The following is a 20,912-nucleotide window of genomic DNA, read 5'->3' as shown; positions in this document are numbered from 1 at the left end:
ATCAATGTGCCAGGTGTTTCTGCTGACGTTAATGGCTCAATGAGTCGCCTGTTCTTTAGATCTACTATAAGGTTGTAATGGTGAATGAAGTCGGCTCCGATAATCGGTGATTGCACATCTGCAACTACGAACTTCCATGTGAAATTGCGCCGTAAGCCCAAACTGAGTACTAGTAGACGCTCTCCGTAAATATTAATACGAGTCCGTTTGCTGCATAAAGTTTACGATCTGTTTTCTTTTTGGGGGCGATCACTATCCGAAGGTGGAATCACAGAAATATCAGCTCCGGTATCGACCAGGAAGCGACTTCCACTACTTCTGTCTGTGAGAAATAGGCGGCGTGAAAAATGACTCCGATCACCTGCCGCCGCTAGTGTGGAGCGTTTTAGTTTGACTGCACGTTGGAATTCTGAGCGTAAGATGATTGATATGAGCATGGGCTCTGACATTTCTTTGCCCTGCTGCGATATTTAAAGTGATACCAACTTAGTGCTCCATTAGGATTAAAAGAATGAGCTGATCGGGACCTGTCTCGTGACATTCTTGGTGAGAAACGAGATGATCGTGAGCTACTTCTTGATGAACGTGACAACGTTTTCAATTCACTGATTTTCAGTGTTAATTCAGCGATCTGCATTTCTAGTCTTGAGATACGATCGTTACTGACATCATTTATTTTATCGACTGAAATGGTGGATGGTGCCTGCGTGGTATGAGCAGAAACATTTAATCCCGGTTGTGAAATTTGAACAATTTTGTCAGCCATAGTGGCTATGGTGTCCAGATTATCTTTACTCGTAGCTAATATAGAACGTGCGGTAATAGGAAGCCGCTGCATAAATATGGTTTTCAAAAAATCGTCCTTGACTTGCATACCGGCTAAAGTTCGCATCTCACGCAAGAGTTGAGTTGGCTTCTTATCACCTAATTCTAATTCTGTTAATAATTTCGTCACTTTTCTATTCTCTGACTCTTCAAATTCCTGAATTAGTCTTGCTTTAAGCTCTGTGAACGGAGTGGTAGATAATGATCGAGATAAAAGGTCGGAAATTAATTCCACAATATCCGCTTCTAATGACTCAATAACATGATTACATTACGTGGTTTCGTTAGTGATACCCAACGTAGTAAACTGTGTTTAAACTTGAAGAAACCATACCTTTATGTTTTTCTTCCAGATGGGCGGAATCTTCACTGAAATGCGAGCAATACCCGCTTCGTTCCATACTGTTGTTGGCGGTGGATTTATTTCGTTGCTGGCATCGGTCATTATCATACTTGACTAACCACAAAATGTGTTCCGCGCCGTGTTTTAATATCACGTCGGGAGTCACCAATGTAGTTATTGATGATGGTTGTGTACTTAAATGAATAATAGAAAAGGGATGGTGTATTTATGTGTTTAATTAACACTCCGAGTTTCGTGGGGACGAACGTAAAACATGAATAATAATCAGAGAGAATATAGATAATATTAGAAACACAAAACATCAATACAGTATATAGAAGTCTTCGAAACATAAAGTTCAAGGAGTTTATAAACATATATGAGTTTATACACATATATATTAATATTCAAGGCCGCCACAAGAGTATGTCTGCGTAGCTCTAATTTGATGAAGGAATGCATGTAGTGATCATGTGAAGATATAAATTCACGTTATATTGGCGTATAACAATATGAAAGTAATAATAACGTACATAATGAATTAATTTAAATATCTGACTTAGAATTCAACCAGGTTATGATTAATGTGATATTGACTAGAATCTTCTACGAGTATTTTCCATAAATAAATTATATCAATCGTGATTCAATTTCATAGACATTCAGGGAATAATAACAATAATAATAATAATAATAATAATAATAATAATAATAATAATAATAATAATAATAATGAAATAAAATTAAAACCGATAGTTTTTTAGATGATAGTAGGGAACCTTACCCATTAATAATGCAGTTCAGCAGATAAATGCAATTGGTGCATATTTTACTAATAAAACGAAAAGTGCTCCAGTCAACAGGCAGAATATACGGTATGGATGAGTCTCTTTTATGAATTAGGAGCTAAATTGTGTAGATTGGAATGATATACTGTGAGCACGTGTAGCTACTGCGAGCAAAAGGTGGTCAGTTTAAATAATAACCATTCTGTAGGTTGCTCAATACAAATAAATAATGAAGATAAATTATCTCAAGGAATAATATGATAAGAAGTGTAGATGATTTCTTCTGTTAAAATCCCAGTGTTATGATATTTTGGGAATTGAAGTACTAGTTGTAACAAGTGATATTTCTGAATTCCGTCACAAGATGCTTAAGTCGATATAATTTGGAAAGTTACGTGAAATGTACGGTCATGATTAATATTGCCGTGATGAGCAGATGAAATACTAATACTAATACTAATACTAATACTAATAATAATAATAATAATAATAGTTACAAATTAGATAATTTAGCGACCACTTAAATACACCATTAATAAATGTGTATTTGCATGTAAGTGTTTGTGTGATACTGTGTGCTGATTTTCACATATTGTGATGTCATATTTGGCCATATGAACATTATTTTTGGGACATCTGAATTTCACGCGTGCTGTCGTGGTGGAATATTTCAGATCTTGTCGAATATAGGAACTGACGAGAGTGAAAGAAGTATAATATGTTATTAGTGGTAACTGTCTTCAAACACTGCGTGGACTTCCGGTAAGAAGTGGGTTGTATGTGCCGTCGCAGGGTCTTGCTGAAAAAACGCGACACTTCTTTCCCTTTCTGTAAATTCTTCAATAAATGGCCGCAAACTGGTTTGCACATACCTATCACTATTGATAGCTTCCGGAAAAATTGGGCCTGTTATTCTTTCGCCGCTATTAACGCACCACACTCCTTGCATTCTGTCACCGGCCAACTCACTCAGGAATTTCCGCGCACAAGATGGAGCGGTTCCGCTTTATTCTGCTCACCCGGTATGTTTGGTAGTTAAATGCCGTGATGAATCACACTGGCGAGAAGATATAGTACCCTGTATCCCTTGTGATTTTTATCGACCCATATAGTTATGTACTTTAAATAGCATAACGATATTCAGTATGGTTTTTAATATAAGAATTGTAAACATTGAAGATCTTCATTGGCTGGACGGGGCTATATATGCGGAGTTCAATAACTATCGAGAAGAAGAAGAAACTCTTCGAGGGAACAATGCGGTTAGGGGCGCGCAGTTGTGAGCTTTCATTCGGGAGTTCGAACCCCACTGTTGGCAGCCATGAAGATGGTTTTTCGTGTTTTCCCATTTTCACACCAGGCAAATGCTTGGGATGTGCCTTAATTAAGGTCACGACCACTTCCTTCTCACTCCTAGCTCTTTCCTATCCCATCGTCGCTATAAGACCTATCTTTGTCGGTGCGACGTAAAGCCAATATTGTAAATATATACACCATCGAACACACTATGGAGTATTTTAATTTCTACTAGAACGTGAAATTCCCTGTCGCGACGATCTGACTCGTATGAGCTCTACTTTTCTACTCAAAACGCAATTTTTATCTTTCGAGTGTGCTTTTATGGGGAGTTCGAGATCTTGAATCGAAGCGAGACTTCGTTTCTACTGCAACGCAGGCATTCCGAGTCGCCTGCATCTTCGAAAAAGCCATTGAAATGGTGGTAATGATGACGATGATGATGATATAAATACGATGAAAAATAATTTGCTTTTGTGTGCAAGTTATTGTCGTGATACCAAAATTGGAATCGTGCTGATGTATGGAGGGATAGCCTGACATCTAGCGGCATTATTTGAACTATTGCTCCTCTGTCACGGCTGACTTGATGCGTCGCTCTAGCTAGCTCCAGCGCAGCGAGGGATCCAGTCGGCCGTGCCTCTGTCAATTTAGTACTTTAAAGGACCGCGAATGCAGAGACTAGGGCTCTCTAAAGATAGGGCTCTCTAAAGACTAGGTATGCTCGCCCGCCATTATGGTTCATTCCTGCACTACGTTGGTAAGGCAGCTGACCGCCCCAGCCTTGTATATCCCTCTTTTTAAACGTTCTCCACGCTAGAAAATAATGCTATACTAACATACTGTAAAAATACTCATTCTCAGTATCACTCGAACGATTACTCAACATAAATACGTGTTAGTATATTTCGTACAACATTGTGTAAGTTTCACTCGAGACAGTGATTACAAAAGCAAGGTCGTTGATAATTTGTCTTTTAACAAACAAACAAACTAGGCATGTACTCTCACTGTAGAAATATTAGAAAAAATAGCTTATTAATAAATCGGTGTATTATTATAATTATTATATTATAGATAAGTACAATAGGCTGTTCGTAAGTTAAGCGCCGCGGTACCGTCAAATGAAATGAGGGATACCGTGGTATTGATATAGGATACTGTCATTCTTAAATCGTGGAATTTGACGTGGTAATCGGTCAGTGACGAAGATATATACATTGTGATAGAAAATTTTGGTACCATATGAACTCAGTCGGTATCTCATACTTGCATGAAATTGATTCAGCGCTATTTTCAATGTTGTCGAAAAATAAGAAAAAATATTCTTCGAACAAAAATAACGCTGAAACGTGATGTACGAAGACGAACACACCCAACTAACTGGGATTCTTTTAAGTTTACTTCTTTCGTCTAAAATTTTGTCTCTTTTCTCAGTTAGGCCTACTTGTATTTAAAAGAGTACATTCTATGTGCAAAATAAAACATGTGTTACGAATCTCATCAGCTTATGCAGTTTTAATGAACAGACGATTTTAGTTTATTCAACCGAATATTAATGAAACACATGTTATGTTATTAAAATTACATTCAGGAAGAAAATAGGAACATAGTAACTACTTCTATAGCGGTAGCTGAATCTTTTCTCCCAATGTGAAGTATTGCACTGATAATCAGTTACCAATGACTTGTAAGGTGAGTGACCCACGAGCTGTGGAGAATATTGAAAAATATTTACTTTGGCAAAGTTAACACTACTTTTGATTATAGAGATTTCTATGGTTTGAGAAGTAGTATAATTACTCAACACGACTCGCCTTATTAAACTTTAAAGGGTTGCAACATTGGTTAACATGCTAAGACAGCACACTAAAAAAATTATATTTAAGTAATATTTTACAAATGTACTGTCTCCTTTTATTACAGCATTTACAAAACAATAACATTCCATTCCTTGTTTACATTTTTCTTTTTTTCCGAAGCAGTCCCATACATTTTACCTTGTTTCCGTACATTGTTGTTAAAGTCCACACAACACAATAGGTTCGAATTTTGAAGATGTGTCTAACATTTTTTTATTTTAAATTACAAGACGTTGGATAACATGTAGGCTACCGGTACATTAATCATTCAAAATGTTCTCCGTTACAAGATTTGCACCATTTTTCATTATGTAATGCTGATAGTCCCTATAGAAGACTTCACATTTACAAATTAATTTCATAACTTCACAATTTGGTTTCTTTAGGCCACCCAATTTTTTAAAACAGTACGAGTGTTTCAGAGCTTGAGTCAGAGTTTATAGTTTAAAACCTGTCTGCGTATAGGCCTACCACAGATCTTGGTTTTCAATAATGCATTTGTTGCACTACCACCAACATTAAAGAATTATTTCTGTCATGTGAAGTTACCGTAGCTTTGACAAATATTGTAACTGTAGTATTTGGATGTTGAACTCCTGTTGCCGGACTTTGGAGGAAAAACTGAATATTTAATATACCACAGTAGATATATTACCAAAACTGGGTGCAGAACAACCCATCATTGTGTACTATCCACACAAACATAGTACTATTCTGTCCACGCACGTGGTGATTAAAGCAATACGTTCAATGTGATGAAGTGAGCTCTCGTAGGAGAAACTAGAGTTTGATCACATGGACCATTGCGCTTGTATGAACCAAAATGGCGGCTAAGCATACCCATCTTATAGAGCCTTAGCAGAGACGTTTACTTATCTCGTAGACAATGTCTCGGTTCACAAGAGCCACTGCACCAGCGCGCTCCCGATATTACGTATCACAATTTGAAACTAAAGCTCCATCACCGAAGTTTTCCGATTATTTTCTTACAGCGCTATGTTGCAAAAAAAAAAAAAAAAAAAAAAAAAAAAAAAAAAAAAAAAACTGTTGCTCTCTCAGGGGCGAGACTCTTGTTCAGACTACAACTCTGGAAAGAAAAGGGGGTATATCCGAGGTAGTAGAGGTGTGGTTGGTTGACCCAAATTTGCTTCAGAAGACAACACCAAAACCATTGTATTGCTGACTTCGTGGGCATCTGACAGTCCAGATCTCAATCCATTGGATTAAATATTGTGGTCAGTGGTTGAGTAAATTGTTTCCAAGAAGACACATTTTATTAATGGCAGCATAAAGAGAGACTTGACTGAACAAGTTGGCCGTAACGTCAGGGACGCGTAGCTGATAGCTTGCAATTCGGGAGATGGTGGGTTCAAATCCTACCGTCTGCAACAAGTAAGTAGCACTGAAGATGGTTTTCCGTGGTTTTTCATTTTCATATCATGCAAATGGTGGGGATGTACCTTAATTAAGGCCACGGCCGCTTCCTTCCCACTCCTAGCCCTTTCTTATCCTATCGTCACCATAAGACCTATGTGTGAATAGGTACGACGAAAAGCCAACTGTAAAAAAAAACTTACCAAAAAGGAAAATAAGAGAAAAAAGGGATCTCTGAAGACTGCCGTGATCAAATTTATAATGATCATCATACGTGACGCATTGATGTATGGCCAGGAAGAATTTTTAAGAAAAAATGTGGATATTTTGAATAAATACATGTTCTTTCATACCCAAAAATTGTACTTCTCTTTTCCAGTTATTATTATTGTCCGACTCCTTGGTTGAATGGTCAGCGTTGAGGTCTTCTTTCTAGAGGTCACGGGCTCGATTCCCGGCTGGATCGGGAATTTTAATTTCGTCTGATTAATTCTTCTGGCTCGGGGACTGACTGTTTTTGTATGTCCCAACACTCTCCTCTCCATGTCATAAGATATACTGCAACAATATATATGGCCAGACTAGGTTAATTTTCATTTGGAAAGTTAATTAGACCATGACATCTGTAAGGAATACACCAGTTCGTTTTGAATCTATAATACATTTCAGATCCCATCGTCACAACAAAAGGCTAACCTCGTGTTTTGTTTCTGAATTCTAAAGCTGTAGTTTGGACTAAGGGCACGTGCTATTGACATGGATAACAAGAGCAATACTGTACTGCTTGTATTCTTTGTTTTACGTTCCACTAAATACCTACTTTAAAAGTTTTTTGGATAAGCGAAGGCGCTGGAATTTTGTCCCGCCGGAGTTCTTAACGTGCCGAAAAATCTAAGATTATGAGAATGGCTTATTTGTGTAAATTAAATAGCATCGGACTGAGCCGGGATTGAACCGCCCGCTTGGGTTCAGGAGACCAGAGCAATTCTTTCTTTCTTTTCTCTTTCTTTCTTTCTTCCCTTCTTATCCGTTTACCGTCCAGGGTTTGTTTTTCTCTCATACTCCATGGGTGATCCCAATTCTACAGCCTCAAGGGCAGTGTCCTGGAGCGTAAAACTTTGGGTTGGGATATAAAACTAGGGAGGAGGACCAGTACCTCGCCCAGGTGGCCTCACCTGCTATACTGAACAGGGGCCTTGTAGGGAAATGGGAAGATTGGAAGGTATAGGCAAGGAAGAGGGAAGGATGTGGCCGTGGCCTTAAGTTAAGTACCATCCAGGCATTTACTAGGAGGAGAAATAGGAAACCACGGAAAACCACTTCGAAGATGGCTGCGCAGGGAATCGAACCCCACTCTACTCAGTTGACCTCCCGAGATTGAAAAGACCCCTTTCCAGCCATCGTACCACATTTCAAATTTCGTGGTAAAGCCGGGAATCGAACCCGGGCCTACGGGAGTGGCAGCTAATCACACCAACCACTACACCACAGAGGCGGACATTATTATTATATAGCCTGTCTCCTTGTCTCAGTGGTCAGCTTACTAGTCTTCGGTTCAGAGGGCCTCGGGTTCGATTCCCGGACGGGTTGGGGATTTTAATCGCGTCTAGAAAATTCCTCAACCTTAAGGGCTTGTGTTTCGTTCTTCTCAATACACATCTTCATTTACATACAATAATTCACACTAATAACCACCATAGAAACACGCAATGGTGAACACATCCTTCTAGATAGGTTTGGCGTCAGGAAGGGCATCCTGCCGTAGAACTTATATTAATCAAGAAATAGTGCCTTCCCCGGCTAGTTAAACTGAACGCCTTTTCTAAGGCCATCGATGTCAAGAAGCTTGAACTTATGAACTACTAGAAACTTTGGCCTTCTACGGTTAGATGTCTCTAACCATCGATTTATTTGCTCCTTCTCGCGGGTTAAACTCTGTTTACTTAATAAAGAAACGTTTATTTTCAATGTTTATAAATCTGGTTTTGAGGATTTAAAAAAAATATATTGTTGTCAACACTTCAGCTGATTTCTTTTCGATTGTAATCAACCTATTAAAACATGCAAATATTTTTTCTAGACAATTTTTGTCTCTCAACGGTCAGAATTATCCTAAGAATGCCCCCAATCCTTATGGATTATATTCACAAGTACAACTTGTAACATTCACTTAGCTCGCCTCAATCGATCAGCTGATTTGCTTGGCGTGCTTTCTACAGTACGGCCTGTATATTACGAAGGCAGTGGCTTGTCGTACGGCATCTCGCAGGCACTCAGTCAGTCAGAGGCTGTTAGTGCACGATCGCATATGTGTTGCATGACTGTACACGAGAAGAACAGAGTGCAGTTGTGCGTTTTTTGTGGGCCAAAGGACTATCCACGGAAGAAGTGCATCGCGAAATACATCCCGTCTATGGTGAAAACTGTTTCTCACGGAAAGCTGTGTTCAATTGGATCCATAAATTTAACCGTCGAAGGAAAAGCATCAGAGATGGGGAGCGTCCTGGTCGTCCTGCGGAGGTGTCAACTGGAACATCCACCGTACAGTCCTGACTTAGCCCCCAATGATTTTCATCTCTTTTGGGCCCCTAAAAATCATTTGGGTGGCCGTCATTTTGATACAGATGATGCCGTAATCTATGAGGCTACACGGTGGCTGCGACAGCAACCAAAGGACGTCTTTGCTGCTGGCTTTCAAGGACTTGTAAAGAGATGGAATAAGTGCCTGAATGTACAGGGTAAATATGTGAAAAAGTGAAATAAATATCAGAAAGTTACTTTGATTATTTTTGCCTCAATTCAGTTTTGTGACTTATTTATTGACTCGCCCTCGTATTAGCTCTGTATGCTCTAGTGCTGGTTATAACTATAACACAGAGTTAGTGCTGACAGTCAACGGGAATTCATCTTATAAAAGATAATTAAGCATCTACAGAGGAATTTACTCGTAACATTCATGATTAAACTGAGCATGCTCACCTATAACTTAAGTTGTTATATAAGAATTATATGTGTATATCATACGTATTTATAAGGATAATGTGGCAAGCCCGCAGAGGTTTAATATGTTTATTGCGATAGCCTATATTTCGCAGCAATAGCTTTCATATGCCTTTGCTGGCAGGACCTAGTGTTTACAGTGCACTATGTCTTCTGGTATAGGCTAGAGCAATTTTGTTACTTTCATAAATCTGTCTCTGTCTTATCCTTGGCTTTGACAATATGAAAGTGACTGAGGTATGAGCGATGCTAGTAATGCCAATCCTTATGCAGCCAGTCCCTGTTATGAATGGTGTGAAAATGTTGCTCATAGGGTCGGTTGGTATATGCATTTCAGTGGGCTTGGCAGACTGATATGTAATAGCCACTCTGGCTCGGTGAGTAAAGCAACGGGAAACTACCTCACTCCTGATTTCCCTAGTAAACCTCTTCAGTGATGCCTAGGCCATCTATGACAGCTGATGGCAGAGCTGTTGAGGATCCCACCAGCGGCATCGCTGACGGACTGAACATACATAGCTTCCATGACCTGTTTTCTCAGTGGACTTTATTACACAGGAGCGTTGCCTACGAGATATACAAGGCCGGGAAGTGGACCGATAGAAATGCGGGTCGCAAGTAGTTTTACGAACGTCCGCTAGAGGTCTCGACACCTTGCTATGCTGCTCGCGCGAAATACATTCAATTAATACTACATGTTGGTTTCTAAAGACGTAAAAATCTACAAATAATAAGTTAGGACCACCTAAACGTGATTTCGAGTGGTTGGATGTAAAGTAAGGCACATTTAAGTGGTATTTGGAATTATTTTAGGCGAAGTCAAGTGTGATAATTAATAAAAGTAATACATTAAAAATGATTTACCATGATCACTCCTCGTATCAATCACATTTTTAAGATCTTCCAACTTAAAAGGCTTTGTCCTGAAGTTCTTTTCCAAGTCATGAGCATCTGTAATTGATTGTATGAGCTTCGTTGTCCAGTATTGGTTTTAAAAGTTTTGTAATATGAGTTGCAGTCAGTACTCTCTGATCACACTCGTCACATTTGAATGCCTCAATGAACTTTGGAACAACAAAAACGTGAAGTTTTTAAACTAAATTCTTATTTCCCAGATAAAGTAATGAGTGACGCGTAAAATTCAACATATTTTTCAGGAAGTAAACAAATTCTTTTGAGGGGTAGCGTAATGCTCCACGATCTTTCATCCTAATGAGGCACATCAATGGACTGTCAGTAGTGGCCGAGGATATCTGTCCCAAGCATGATTGACAGTTGGAATTTTCTTCCGCAACTCGAACGAGATAACCACATATCATGGCCAAGGAAGACAACTCCAGAGTGACAGGTTTTTCTGAAAAGGCATGGTGTCATTCTTAATATCAATAGCATCTAAGATAATATAAAACTACCGGGCGAGTTGGCCGTGCGGTTAGGAGCGCGCAGCAGTGAGCTTGCATTGGGGAGATAGTGGGTTCGAATTCAACTGTCGGCAGCCCTGAAGATGGTTTCCCGTGGTTTTCCATTTTCACACCAGGCAAATGCTGTGGCTGCACCTTAAGGCCACAGCCGATTCCTTCACATTCCTAGCCCTTTCCTATCCCATCGTCGCCATAAGACTGTGTCAGTGCGACGTAAAACCAATAGCAAAAAAAAAACTTCGATATATTTTAGGCCTATTAAAAATAGTACACCTGAAAGAAAATAGAATAATCGCGAATTGATTAGTTAGCTTACCTTCGAGCGTCTCATCAAGTAGGCCTATTTCCAGAACTGTTGCTGATCAGGATTACGATCATAGTGTACTCTGGGCTTGATAGCCATTTCATCTATGATAAGGGATCCTAACGTTTCCTCCACGCATGTCAAATTCATGGCTTCGTACTGGAGGTTTCCTTCAATGAGTTGGTGGTGGTGGTGTTGGTGATTATTATTTTAAGGGGAAGTACAACTGGGCAACCGTCCTCTATATAACACTAATCTGAGGAAAAAAATGAACGGATCCGACACTTCAAAAAGTGAAGATATCGGCCAAAGGAAGACAAGGACCACGTGAAAATGAAAGGATCCCTAGGCCTGGGGAACCTAATACCGCGGAGGTTGAAAAAAACAGGAGTTGACCAAGAGGAATCGGATAGGATAGATGGAAGTGAGGAGCCTAGCACAAGTAAGTGGAAGCAATGCCAGGATTCAGCTAAGGTTCCCGTGGTCGCCAACCCACGCTCCAAAGTTCAGAGCCCCTGGGGCCCCTTTTAGTCGCTTCTTACGATAGGCTGGGGATAGCGTAGGTGTTATTCTACCACCCCCACCCACAGGGGGATCTTTAATGAGGAGTGTTATTCTAAATTTTTTTCGATTCGAAAAGCCAACATAGGCCTAATTCGGTCTTTTGATGCGGTAGTCGGAAGCAGTGAAGTGATGTAATGAATCTGTAACCCTTAATCTGAAGTCTCAATACTTAAAATGTAAATTGCAGACTCTGGATGACGTCCCAGGCGACCAAAGGGAACCTAATTTGCCCCCTTACCCCGTCCGGATGTATAGAGTATATGAAATTTACTTCGAGTTCATTTGAACACTAACAGTAAGTGAAATCTATAAGTAAACGTATTAAAAACACTTTTCTCCATATGTTAATACACTACAGCACATAAAAACTATAGCACGATGTCGAGACATCTGGCGGCGGTACTACGAACCTGGTTGGGGACGGTTTTTATGCTCAGAACTAGCGCACACTTCCCGGCCTTGTATATCTCGCAGGCAACGACAGGAGTGACGGATCTATTTCTCTTATATGATTCTTGCTTTAAAATACTTCCTACGTAAATTTCACAGATTACTTTCAAAACATGGAACACTGTTATCTCAATTTGCAACGAAGATATATCGCACATAAACACAGTTATTAGTCAGTAAACACAATGCACAGTCTTGAAACACCACAATAATGAATACACGGCTTCAAATCATTTATTTAAGCTATAAATTCCGAATTAAATCCCATCAATTCCCATTAGAAACACATGTTCAGAGACAGCTGATCCCTGTCTACACCAGCGCCGCGTAGTGAAGGAATATATCAACCTGCACAAGTCGTCACATTATACATTTCTATTCGTCCTGGAGATATATTTTATTTCGAGGTGTGGAGAGTTCTCCTTTTTGAGCATGTATAGCGCATAATCGACTCATGTATCTAGTATTATTTAACCTTATAGAAACAAACTCGAAGTACTTCATCATTTTAATTAAAGTGAAAAACGTATTATATAGCAATTCGTTGAAGACAGAGTACTTACAGTAGAGGATCATGAAACCTCTTGTTAACACCTTATGTTAAGCTTCCTTTCTTTCAGATAGTTTTCAACAACGCAGCCCTGAAAATGGTTTTCCGTGGTTTTCCATTTTCACATCAGGCAAATGCTGGGGCTGTACCTTAATTAAGGCCACGGCCGCTTCCTTCCCACTCCTAGCCCTTTCCTGTCCCAACGTCGCCGTAAGACCTATCTGTGTAGGTGCGACGTAAAACAACTAGCAAAAAAAAAAGTTTTCAACAACGGTCATTGCCGTGGAAACACTATTTTTCAATCGAAGAACAGCATCGCCTGGTGTGCTGGCTTTACAGGACAGGGCTCAAGCTGCTTCAACTGCCTATGGTGAACACACCAGGGGTGGACAGCTGATGTTGCTATATAAAGCATGCCGAGGTCACCAAAGATGTACTGTAGCCTACAATAAATGCAGTAAGGCCTATGCACAGTTGAACAAAATTCCAATTATAGAATATTTTCTTCTTCTAGGTAGGAAACTTTCGTTTCGAGAAATCGAAAAATTCGTAAATGAATTTCGAATAATAGAGAAACAAACATAGGTATCCGAGTCGTTGGCTGAATGGTCAGAGGGTCCCGGGTTCGATTCCCAGCCGGGTCGGGGATTTAAATCGCTTCTGATTAATTCTGCCGGCTCGAGAACTGGGTGTATGTGTTCGTCCCAACACTCTCCTCATCATATTCAGACAACGCACTACACTACCAACCACCACAAAAACACGCAATAGTGATTATATCCCTCCATATAAGGTTGGCGTCAGGAAGAGCATCTGCCCGTAAGACAGGGCCAAATCCACATGTGCGCCGCAGTTCGCACCCGCGACCCCACAGGTGTGGGAAAAAACGGTAGCAAAAGAAGAAGAAGAAGAAGAAGAAGAAGAAGGAAACAAACATATGTGACGGATAAAACTATCGCCCAGGAAATTGACGTTGCTTCGAGATACCGAAAATTCGAACAATGGAGCTTCGAAATATCGAGATTAGACTGTATTATTAATATGCGGTTTTCAAATAATAGGCCTAATCATACAATTTAGTTACCTATGATGGCGGCGATAAATTGACGTATTTGCTTGGGATTCTTGTTTACTGCTGCTGCACTGTCACACATCCTGGGCGCTAACTCTGCTGTGATGCTGGAAATTGGACTGCGAACTTGTTAAGTGCCTGAAGCATTCTGTACTGATACATTGTCTCGAAGGTCTTTACAGTGATTAAGTTCTTCGTGTGGCTGGTGGGGGTCTTAGCAGTATGACGTAATAGCTTTATGATTTTGACTGTAAAATAACTATAAGAGATGTCGTGGCTGACGAAATAGACCGGCTAAGGAACGCGGGTCAAATTCTTGCATGACGTCAAGCAGCTAGACTGGCAGCTGCACGGCGTAAATTGATGTATAACCACTAAATCAGAAGTTCTTAACATGGAGTCCACGTACCTTGTTGCAAATGTTCATTGTTACTTATTCACAAACTGCACGTATATTTGCTATTTTGTCACGTATGTTTGTTAGTCTCTGTAATGAGACCAGAATTCTAACATTTTATTTTCTTCAAAATTAAATGCCTATTTAAAAGCAGAAACAGTACTATACTTAGATTTTGTAGAAATGTTAAAATGTTAGAAGTTTACGAGAAGTGACAAGTGTAGTTTTCATATTATTATTATTATTATTATTATTATTATTATTATTATTATTATTATTATTAAAAATCAATTTACCCTCCAAGGTTGGTTTTTCTCTCGGACTCAGCGAGATATCCAACCTCTACCACCTCAAGTGCAGTGTCCTGGAGTTTGAGACATTCGGTCGGGGATACAACTGGAGAGGAGGACCAGCACCTCGCCCAACTGACCTCACCTGCTATGCTGAACAGGGGCCTTGCAGGGGATGGGAAGATTGGAAGGGGTAGACAAGGAAGAGGGAAGGAAGTAGCCGTGGTCTTAAGTTAGGTACCATCCCGGCATTTGCCTGGAGAAGAAGTGGGAAACCACGGAAAAACACTTCGACAATGGCTGAGGTGGAAATCGAACCTCCTCTACTCATTTGACCTCCCGAGGCTGAGTGGACTCCGTTCCAGCCGTCGCACCGCTTTTCAAATTTCATGGCAGAGCCGGTAGTCGAACCCAGGCCTCCGGGGGATGGCAGCTAATCACACTAACTTTTACACCACAAAAACGGACGTATTTATATTTAGTAATTATGTTAAAATGTTAGAAGATCACGAGAAGTGTCAACGTGTGGTTTTCATGTACTGTATCATAATTCATTAAACATTTCACTATCTCCACAAAACATTTTTAAGAATCGTGTGTCATTAGAGTGCCGGTCCCGCGGTGTAGGGGTAGCCTACCTGCCTCTTACCCGAAGGCCCCGGATTCGATTCCCGGCCAGGTCAGGAATTTTTCCTGGACCTGAGGGCTGGTTCGATGTTCACTTATCCTACGTGATTACAATTGAGGATCTCTGTGACGGTGCGGTAGCAGCTCTGTCTAGAAAGACAAATATAACGGCCGAGAGGATTCATCGTGCTGACCTCATGACACCTCATAATCTGCAGGCCTTCGGGCTGAGCAACAGTTGCTTGGTAGGCAAGGGATATTCTGGGCTGTTGCGCCATGGGGTTGGCTTTTTGGTATCAATATAGTAGACACAATATACAATTTACTCTATACTAGAACAAGCACTTCTCTCACGAAGAGGTTGCCCGAAATTACGATGAATATTAGTACAATTTACAGGTTGCTATACAAATGGTGTCAGTACTGATATAGAACTTTTCAGGCTGATAAAATCATATTTTTTTCAGTGATGCAGAAAGGCTGAAACTCCCAAATCATTTTTCTAAAGTCTTAGGAATTTCTCCTATTAGCTGACCTACTAACTTTCTTCTTCCGGCCCCGTGGTTTGGGGGTAGCGTGCCTGCCTCCCACCCGGAAGCCCAGTGTTCAATTTCCGGCCAGGTTGGAAATTTTACCTGGATCTGAGGGCTGGTTCGAGGTCCAATCAGCTACGTGATTACAACTGAGGAGCTATAGTAGTATAATTGGACAGTTCTGCGGCCTCCTCCTCCCGCGGGAAATTTGAATTTTGGCGAGAAATTTGAATTTTGGCGCGAGATTTGAATTTGTAAACAAAGCCACGTGCCTTTTGACAGCTGTCATCGACAACAACGCATCGTTAACTTCACTGCTGCCATCTTGACGGGCCTAAACATCATTGGTACCAACTTAACCTAACTAGCGCGAGATTTGAATTGGTAAACAAAGCCACGTGCTTTTTGACAGACAATAACGCATCGGTAACCTCACTGCTGCCATCTTAACGGGCCTAAACCTCAGTGGTACCAACTTAACCTAACGAGCGCGAGATTTGAATTTGTAAACAAATCCACGTGCTTTTTGAAAGACACCAACGCATCGCTAACCTCACTGCTGCCATCTTGACGGGCCTAAACCTCAGTGGTACCAACTTAACCTCACTAGCGCGAGATTTGAATTTGTAAACAAATCCACGTGCTTTTTGACAGACAACAACGCATCGCTAACCTCAGTACTGCCATCTTGATGGACCTAAACCTCAGTGGTACCAACTTAAACTAACTAGCGCGAGATTTGAATCGGTAAACAAATCCACGTGCTTTTTTGACAGCTGTCATCTGCCATCATTAAACCACAGAGCACTGTGCTGCCCTCTTTATCGCAGTAGCTGTAAATTCGTCACCTGTCATCCGCAGTGCTGCCATCTTAACGGGCCTAAACCTTAGTGCTACCAACTTAACCTCACTAGCGCAAGATTTGAATCGGTAAACAAATCCACGTGTTTTTTTGACAGCTGTCATCCGCCATCTTTAATCTATAGAGCACAGTGCTGCCCTCTTTAGCTACTTACCTTTGAAATGTGGTGGCGGATAATTTGAAGAATGCATTTTGACAGCAGCCATCTTTAATCCAGAGAGCACCGTGCTGCCCTCTTTAGCTAGATACCTTTGAAACGTGGTGGCAGGCAATTCCACGTGACAGCAGCCATCTTTAATCAAGAGAGCACCGTGCTGCCCTCTTTGTGGCGGTGGCAAATTCCACGTGCTCTTGTTTGGAAACAAACTCACGTGCTTTTTTTCTGATAGCTGTCATCTACCATCTTGCATCACAAACCTCAGTGCTGCACTCTTTAGCTAGATACCTTTGAAACGTGGTGGCGGCAAATTGAAAAATTCCATGTGCTCTTGATTAGTAAACAAACTCACGCGCCTTTTGTCAGCTGTCATCCGCCATCCTACATCGCAAACCTCAGTGCTACACTCTTTATGTACATACATTTGAAATATGGTGGCGGATAATTTAAAAAGAAAAATTCTACAGCAGCCATCTCTCGATGCTAATTGCACAAGATGGTGGCTATACATGACTCCTTAAAGGTGCTTATGCAAGACGGCTGCTATACATAGATTCTTATGAGACGCACTTGGGATGCTTGCGCAAGATGGCGGTTATACATGGCTCCCTATGAGACGCCCTAGGGATGCTTCCTCAAGATGGCGGTTGCTCTTATGAGGCGGCTTAAGGGTCCTTGCACAAGATGACTAGAGACGCCCTAAGGATGCTTGCGCAAGATGGCGGACGCAAGATGGCGGCTATACACGACTCCTTATGAGACACCTTAAGGGTGCTTGCGCAAGATGGCTGCTGCTCTTATGAAGAAAGCTAGCTTAGAGGCTAACGTGTCATGCTAGTTCGATTCATTAAATTTGGGGCTTAAATGCAAAATGTTAAATATCTCGAAAACGGTGCATCGTAGAGCAAAACGGACAAAATGTTTCTTCCCAATACCGCGGTTCGCAGTATGAGGAACATGATAGCATAAGAAAAACATAGTCTAATGATAAGATCAACGGTTCGGTTCCTACTTAGGCCCTTTGGCATTCGCTCTGTTTTAGCTTGTATTGAAGCAAGTCTTCGTAACATGATAAGGTCTAGCTATGGTAGAGAGTATAACGTGCTGTGCAGGTTCGATTCATTAAATTTGGGGCTTAAATGCAAAATGTTAAATGTCTCGAAAACGGTGCATCGTAGAGCAAAACGGACAAAATTTTTCTACCTAATACCTAGGTTTGCAGTATCAGGAACATGATAGCATAAGAAAAACATAGTCTAATGATGCGATCGACGGTTCGATTCCTACTTAGGCCCTTTGGCATTGGCAGCTATCTAATTCTACAAGATGGCGGACATAGCTTCTTAAGAGACAGCTTAAGAGCGCTTGCACAAGATGACTGCTGCTCTTATGAGGCGCCCTAGGGGTGCTTGCGCAAGGTAGCAGCGACAAGATGGTGACTATACACAGCTCCTTATGATACGGTCTAGAGGTGCTCACACACGATGGTGGCTGCTCTGATGCAGAAAGCTAGCTTTGCATCGTGCAGGTATCTTTACAGCACTAAACATCATACCTTTGAAATGTGGTGGCGGGTAATTTGAAAAATTCTACGTGCTTTTTCTTAACAGCAGCTATCTTTAAACAATAGCGGCTACACATAAGCTGTTAAGGCCTCTCCTTATGTCAAGGCATAGCTCTATCGAACAAGTTTAAACCTGCATCGGGATAGCTAGAGTAAGCACGTGCTGCAGTGATGACGTCATTATGCATGTTTAGACTTGCAAATCACAAAAGAAACATAACAAGACTAGAATCGAACATTGCACTCTATGCCGTTAACTTTATCATGTGATCGGAACATTGATTGAAGTGTTTAGAACACTAAATAAGTGATCAAGACTAAAATAGAACACTGTACTCGATACAACATGTGTTTAGAACATGTCAGGGGCTACCTTTGTTCTAAGAATATTAGATTACCGAACATTCCTTGTAGGGCAAATAGGCTAATGGAAAAAAGGGCAAAAGGGATAATGGGCTAAAGGGCTAATGGGCTAAAGGGCTAGGGTGCTTCTCCTCTCTTTATCCGGGCTTGAGACCGGCTCTACAACTAGAGGCGGAGTTAACACCCTAAGGAAGGGAGAATGTTGGGAAATAATCTATACGAATATAGCTGCTCGATCGACTATATACTACAGATGGATGACTTAGGTGAGGGTAAGCGCTTACTTAATAATACCTACACGACGTAATTCATGCTCTATTTCAAAAATATCTTCTTTGTTCTATGTGTAACCAGCATCATGATAGGCTCTTAGCAGTTGTAAACGTTTTACGAGTACGTTGGGGTCTTTACAGTATCTTATATCTACATAGGGTAACAGAGGCTTGTTGTGAACTTTGAGTCTATATGCAGACAGTTGATGTGTAGGGACTTGTTTTGATGTAATACGTGCTTCAGCAGTAGCGTTAACTTGTTTCGATAAAGATGAAGCGTTGAAATTTCCTTCTTCTTTACCTTGCATCTCTTCTTGAGATGTTTGCACTGCGACAGAACGTGTAGTAGGCTTAGGAAGTGAAGTAAAATCATCAAGCTGTAGTGGCAATGAAACATTAAGATTTTCTTCTTCTTCTACTTTCCCTTTACTAATGTTCTGATCAACATCATTATCCTTATTATCATAATCATGACCTTGCCTCTCTTTATCTTGAAGTTTGTGCTTAGTAACAGAACTTGTAGCAGGCCTAGACAACAAGGGAGAATTAAAAATCTCTCGCAGAGGTGTACTTTTTAAACATAAATCAGTGTTCGCTGGAATATGGTTGAGCTCTTTGTATTTTGTTCCCGATGAAGCTACATTACACGCGGCTTCATGACGTTGAGCGTTGTATGCGTTCTTGAACTCCCTTCTACAATGTTTGCATTGAAAAATTGTCCTACATGATATCTCATGACGTCTCTTGTGATAGCTTCGGGAAAATGCTTTTCCACACTCTTTGCAAATATACCTAGAAATAGGTTTTTCCATGACGGACTTTTATCTTCTGCTAACAGATTCTTCTTTAAATCCACTTGACATTTGTTGCTCTCTACTTCGATGATGCGAACAGCTTAGCGATTAACAGTAAACTAACACAAAAGCGTATAACCAAGGTAGCAACTGTAAGGTTTAAGCCCATCAAGATGGTAAGAGTGAGGTTAGCAATGTTCTGTTGTTGGATTTTAAATTCCGCACTATAACATGCAAACGGTGGCAGCCTTGAGGTTTACCGCCGTCAAGATGGCAGCAGTTAGGTTAGCGACGCTCTATTGTCCTTCAAAGTGAGGTTAGGGTCCGTCAAGACGACAGCTGTCAAAAAGCACGTGGCTTTGTTTACTAAACAATAGCACGTGGCTGTGACGTCACGGTAACGTAATCAATACTTATCTCTACGTCGTTGAGAGCAGCATTAGGATTAGCTATTATTAAAAATCTTGGAAACAGAGCAGCAGTATAAATAGCCATGTTTCAAACCGTGTGCACATGAGCTATCGATTTTGCATGCATCGACCCTCGTACTAAACTCCTTCCGCTAGATCGTGCTGCTATTTTAGCATAACCTATACGTATGGACTTACAGTACAAAGAATAGCCTTTTTTAAAGCGTGTACACATTACCTATCGATTTTACATGCATCGACTCTCGTACTAAACTTCTTACGCTAGATAGTGCTGCTATCTTAGCATAACCTATACGCATGACCTTAAAGTAAATAGTGTAGCCATGTTTGAAAGCGTGTACACATTACCTATCGATTTTGCATGCAACAAATATCGTACAAAACTTCTTCCGCTAGATTGTGCTGCTATCTTAGCATAACCTATACGCATGAACTTTAAGTACATAGAATAGTCATGTTTCAAAGCGTGTACACATCACTTATCAATGATGCATGCATCGACTCTCGTACTAAACTTCTTCAGCTAGATTGTGCTGCTATCTTAGCATAACTAATACGCATGAACTTAAAGTACAAAGAATAGCCATGTTTCAAAGCGTGTACACATTACCTATCGATTTTGCATGCATCGACTCTTGTACTAAATCTTCTTCCGCTAGATTATGCTGCTATCTTAGCATAATCTATGCGCGTGAACTTAAAGTACAAAGAATAGCCATGTTTCAAAGCGTGTACACATCACCTATCGATTTTGCATTCATCGACTCTCGTAA

At 40.6% G+C, this 20,912-nt stretch overlaps 1 protein-coding gene across 1 annotated transcript in view; it reads right to left on the bottom strand.

The window, feature by feature from the left end:
- The window catches only part of LOC136881003 (facilitated trehalose transporter Tret1), a 40,133-nt gene extending 26,118 nt beyond the window's left edge, over nt 1–14,015 (bottom strand). The window contains exon 1 of the mRNA XM_068229163.1: nt 13,862–14,015. Within this exon, the coding sequence (XP_068085264.1) occupies nt 13,862–13,931 (70 nt within the window). The 5' untranslated portion in view covers nt 13,932–14,015. The remainder of the gene's footprint in view (nt 1–13,861) is intronic.
- Between the last annotated feature and the right edge of the window lie 6,897 nt (nt 14,016–20,912).

The sequence above is a fragment of the Anabrus simplex genome, chromosome 9, assembly GCF_040414725.1.
Source record: "Anabrus simplex isolate iqAnaSimp1 chromosome 9, ASM4041472v1, whole genome shotgun sequence".
Lineage (NCBI taxonomy): Eukaryota > Metazoa > Arthropoda > Insecta > Orthoptera > Tettigoniidae > Anabrus > Anabrus simplex.
The sequence above is the reverse complement of the archived record's forward strand: the minus strand, read 5'-3'. Positions and strand labels throughout refer to the sequence as shown.